The 4748-nt window shown below is 68.5% G+C and overlaps 1 protein-coding gene across 1 annotated transcript in view; it reads left to right on the forward strand.

Annotated features, from left to right (window-relative positions):
- The first annotated feature begins 326 nt into the window (after nucleotides 1-326).
- Nucleotides 327-4748, forward strand: part of LOC146592777 (signal transducer and activator of transcription 5B) — a 5419-nt gene continuing 997 nt past the window's right edge. The window contains exons 1-15 of the mRNA XM_085310381.1: nucleotides 327-498; nucleotides 585-741; nucleotides 845-934; nucleotides 1192-1366; nucleotides 1443-1573; nucleotides 1649-1800; nucleotides 1870-2025; nucleotides 2101-2280; nucleotides 2365-2452; nucleotides 2529-2651; nucleotides 2761-2853; nucleotides 2931-3137; nucleotides 3558-3652; nucleotides 3723-3853; nucleotides 4526-4742. Of these exons, the coding sequence (XP_085166507.1) occupies nucleotides 371-498; nucleotides 585-741; nucleotides 845-934; nucleotides 1192-1366; nucleotides 1443-1573; nucleotides 1649-1800; nucleotides 1870-2025; nucleotides 2101-2280; nucleotides 2365-2452; nucleotides 2529-2651; nucleotides 2761-2853; nucleotides 2931-3137; nucleotides 3558-3652; nucleotides 3723-3853; nucleotides 4526-4742 (2123 nt within the window). The 5' untranslated portion in view covers nucleotides 327-370. The remainder of the gene's footprint in view (nucleotides 499-584; nucleotides 742-844; nucleotides 935-1191; nucleotides 1367-1442; nucleotides 1574-1648; nucleotides 1801-1869; nucleotides 2026-2100; nucleotides 2281-2364; nucleotides 2453-2528; nucleotides 2652-2760; nucleotides 2854-2930; nucleotides 3138-3557; nucleotides 3653-3722; nucleotides 3854-4525; nucleotides 4743-4748) is intronic.

The raw sequence follows: 4748 nt of genomic DNA on the forward strand, positions 1-4748 counted from the left end.
CTCCCCCTTGGCCCTCGTTTCCTCATTTCCTTGGCCAGATGATGGCTGTGATCCCGCGGTGCARCAAGGGGAAATGATTACCATGTGGCAAATCCAGCAAAGCAATGCAATCGTGGCCCCAAACTCTCTGGGGACTTTTCCTAGAAAATAGCGGGTGACTCAGCCCAGGGTCCCCCTGCCCGGCTGTGCCCCCTTTCTTTGTGAAACCGGAGACGTTTCCCGGCAGCGCCGTGCGCGGGAGGCATCGGGAGGCTCCTGCGGAGGAGCGTGCCCGGGCGGCCTCGGCCCCTCGCGCGGTGCCCGGGGCGCCGAGGAGCCGCCGGCGCGTGGCTCCCCGACGGCCCCGTCTCCCTGCCGCAGGTGCTGAGCGATGGCGGTGTGGATCCAGGCGCAGCAGCTGCAGGGCGAAGCCCTGCGGCAGATGCAGGCGCTCTACGGCCAGCACTTCCCCATCGAGGTGCGGCACTACCTCTCGCAGTGGATCGAGAGCCAGGCATGGTAGGTGAGCGGGGCGCCCGGCCGGGGCTGCGGCCGCCCCCGCGGCGGGGCTGGGGCCGCCCTGACGCCGCCTTCGCCCCGCGCAGGGACTCCATCGACCTCGACAACCCCCAGGAGAACATGAAGGCGACGCAGCTGCTGGAGGGGCTCATCCAGGAGCTGCAGAAGAAGGCGGACCACCAAGTGGGCGAGGACGGCTTCTTGCTGAAGATCAAGCTGGGGCACTACGCCACGCAGCTGCAGGTGAGTGGGGGACAGCGCTGGCCCGGGGCGGGGGCCACAGCCCGCGGGGGCAGCAGGCGGCTCGGCCCCGCGCCCCGCTCAGGGCCGCGCTCTCCCCGTGCAGAACACCTACGACCGGTGCCCCATGGAGCTGGTGCGCTGCATTCGGCACATCCTGTACCACGAGCAGAGGCTGGTGCGGGAGGCGAACAACGTAAGTGGGGGACGTGGAGCGACTCTGCACGAGGGGCTTGAGCACGGCTGCAGCCTGGTGGGGTGGGCGATGCCCCGGCTCTGCGTCTGGGGTCGCAGGAGCAGCCCCGTGGTGGGGGGATGCTCTGGGTCTCCATGTCCCAGAGTTGCAGGAGCAGCCCCGTGGTGGGGGGATGCTCTGGGTCTGGATCCCCCAGCACAGAGGTGGCCTGGAAGGGGCTCCCCCCACCGTGCTGAGCGCTCCCCATGCCTGTGCAGAGCCCCTCGCCGGCCGGCTCCTTGGTGGATGCCATGTCCCAGAAGCACCTTCAGATCAACCAGACCTTTGAGGAGCTGCGGCTCATCACGCAGGACTCGGAGAACGAGCTCAAGAAGCTGCAGCAGACACAGGAGTACTTCATCATCCAGTACCAGGAGAACTTGCGGCTCCAAGGTGGGTGGGAGCCCGGGGGGTCCGGGGGCACGGGGCACTGGCAGTGCCGGCCCTAAYGCTGCCCCGTGCCCCCCAGCCCAGTTCTCCCAGCTCTCCCAGCTGGGCCCCCAGGAGCGCCTGTCGCGGGAGACGACGCTGCAGCAGAAGAAGGCGTCGCTGGAGGCCTGGCTGCACCGGGAGGCCCAGACACTACAGCAGTACCGCGTGGTGAGTGCCGGCGGCCCCGGCCCGGTGCGGCCGCCCACCCGGCCCTGCGCCCCGTGACGCCCGCCCGCCTTGCAGGAGCTGGCCGAGAAGCACCAGAAGACCCTGCAGCTGCTGCGCAAGCAGCAGACGACCATCCTGGACGACGAGCTGATCCAGTGGAAGCGCCGGCAGCAGCTGGCAGGCAACGGGGGCCCCCCTGAGGGCACCCTGGACGTGCTGCAGACCTGGTGGGTGCCCGGCCGGGCGCGGGGAGGGGTGCTGGCCCCCACAGGGTGCTGAGCCCTGCGCATCCCCAGGTGCGAGAAGCTGGCAGAGATCATCTGGCAGAACCGGCAGCAGATCCGGCGGGCCGAGCACTTGTGCCAGCAGCTGCCGATCCCAGGCCCCGTGGAGGAGATGCTGTCGGAGCTCAACGGCACCATCACGGACATCATCTCCGCCCTGGTGACCAGGTAGAGGTGGGGGTCCTTGGCGTGGGGGGCCGGGGCTGCTCTGCCCGGCTGCCCCTGACCCCCGTGCCCCCCCAGCACCTTCATCATCGAGAAGCAGCCCCCGCAGGTGCTGAAGACCCAGACCAAGTTTGCGGCCACCGTGMGGCTCCTGGTGGGGGGGAAGCTGAACGTGCACATGAACCCACCCCAGGTGAAGGCCACCATCATCAGCGAGCAGCAAGCCAAGGCCCTGCTGAAGAACGAGAGCACCCGCAAGTAATGCCCGGGGCCGCGCCGGGGGGGGCCGCGGGCGGGCGGGGGCTGCGGGACGCCCCTGAGCCTGAGCTCTTCCCGCGGCAGCGAGAGCAGCGGGGAGATCCTGAACAACTGCTGCGTGATGGAGTACCACCAGGCCACGGGGACGCTGAGCGCCCACTTCCGCAACATGGTGAGCGCGGCCGGCTCCCGTCCCCCCGCGTCCCCGCTGCGCCGCCTCCCCCCGCCTCACCCCCCCCTCCCCGCAGTCTCTGAAGCGGATCAAGCGCTCGGACCGCCGCGGGGCCGAGTCGGTCACGGAGGAGAAGTTCACCATCCTCTTCGAGTCGCAGTTCAGCGTTGGCGGCAACGAGCTCGTCTTCCAGGTGAAGGTAAAGGCACCGGGCGCGTCCCCGCCGCGGGGCCGCAGGTGCGGGTGGGCGATGCTCCGCGGCGCCCTGCGGCCCGGCCCGGCCCGGCTCAGCCCCCGTCCGCCCGCAGACGCTCTCCCTGCCCGTGGTGGTGATCGTGCACGGGAGCCAGGACAACAACGCCACGGCCACCGTGCTTTGGGACAACGCCTTCGCGGAGCCGGTGGGTGCCAGCGCCTGGCGAGGAGGAGCGCGGGGCTGGGTGGCAGCGTGCTGACGCCCGTGTCGCCCGCKCCGCAGGGCCGGGTGCCCTTCGCCGTGCCCGACAAGGTGCAGTGGCCGCAGCTCTGCGAGGCGCTCAACATGAAGTTCAAGGCTGAGGTGCAGAGCAGCCGCGGGCTGACCAAGGAGAACTTGGTGTTCCTGGCGCAGAAGCTCTTCAACAGCACCAGCTCCCACCTGGAGGACTACAGCAGCACCACGGTGTCCTGGTCCCAGTTCAACCGGGTGAGCGGGCCGGGGCGCCGGGCTGGGGAGGCTTTGCTAAGCCCACGAGCACCAGCATGCCGTGCCAAGAGGGAGGACGGGGGATGCTCCTTGCAGGGAGCCGCTGCTTGTGACTGCAAAACGGAAGCAGCCGTCACCATCCCCGTCTGCCTGTCGTGGGATGGAGGGAACCACTTTCCTCTCCCTGAGCGATCCGGAGTGCCGTAGGGCCGCAGGTGTCCGCACCGTCGCGTGTGCCTCGCTGGTGCTCGTCCCGGGGCTGCGCAGCGTGGCCGGGTGCTCTGGGGCGACAGGCACCCGGTTTCACGCGCTGAGCAGGCGTCCCGTGCTCCAGGTCCCCCCGTCTCTGCTGCTGTGCCAAATTCTTGTGCAGCTGTGAGGCTGGAAACAGAGTTGTTTATTTTCTGGAACTTTCAACAGGAAAACCTGCCTGGGAGGAATTACACCTTCTGGCAGTGGTTTGATGGTGTCATGGAGGTGCTGAAGAAGCACTTGAAGCCGCACTGGAACGACGGGTAAGAGCCGTCCTGCCCCCGTGCCGTGGCGGCGCCGCGCGTGCCGGCCCTGACCCCTTCCTCTGCCTAGGGCCATTCTGGGCTTCGTGAACAAGCAGCAAGCGCACGACCTGCTCATCAACAAGCCGGACGGGACCTTCCTCCTGCGCTTCAGCGACTCGGAGATCGGCGGCATCACCATCGCGTGGAAGTTCGACTCCCGTGAGTGCGCGCCAGGGAGCCGGGCGCCTCCGGCCGTCCTCCCCCGAGCCTGGGGCTCGGCCCCTTTCCGTGCCTGGCCGCCGGTGCTGCTCCGGCTCGGCTCCGAGCTGCCGTCGCGTCCCTGGCAGCGCCTGCGTTTTGCCCAGCTCAAGGGCTTGCGTTTGGGGGCGGGAGGAGGGACGGGACGAAACCCGTCGCACCAAACCACGCGATGGTGCTCGCGGGTGCGCGTCGCGCGGCGGCTCCGCGGCGCTTCCTCGTGTAGCGGGTTTGCGCGGGTCGTGCGACTCCGTGCAGTAAGTCTGCTAATTGCTGCTTTTCCCAAGAGCACCTCTCGAAGGGCACGCGTGACCGCGAGCACGAGCAGAGCCCCTGCTGCCCGCGGCGGCCGCGGTGGGAGCCTGCCCTGCCTGCGCCCGCCCCGTGCCCCTTGCTGGCCCGTGGGCCCGGACAAGGACAGACCCGTAGTTCCTGCCTGCTCCCGTTTGCTGGCAACCTGCGTTTCCTCCTGAAATGTKGCAAGGAGGGAGATAAATTGGGGAAAACGCTGGGTTTGGTCGCTTTTTTGTAGTGCGGTTGTACAGCATGTTTTCAAAGCAGAGCCCTGGGAGTCGTCGTGAGCCCGGGCGGCCGCTTCCCTGGGTCATTGCCGTGTCCGCTCTCGTCTTCCAGCCGAAAGGATGTTTTGGAACCTGATGCCGTTCACCACCAGGGACTTCTCCATCCGCTCCCTGGCCGACCGCCTCGGGGACCTCAGTTACCTCATCTACGTGTTCCCCGACCGGCCCAAGGACGAGGTCTTCTCCAAGTACTACACACCGGTTCTCTGTGAGTCCACGCCAGGTAGCGCTGCCCCTCGCCCGCCCCGCGTCGCGCAGCCCCCGGCCGGGCTCGC

Source organism: Rhea americana, unplaced genomic scaffold (genome assembly GCF_003343005.1).
Source record: "Rhea americana isolate MKP2758 unplaced genomic scaffold, rheAme1 scaffold_319, whole genome shotgun sequence".
NCBI lineage: Eukaryota > Metazoa > Chordata > Aves > Rheiformes > Rheidae > Rhea > Rhea americana.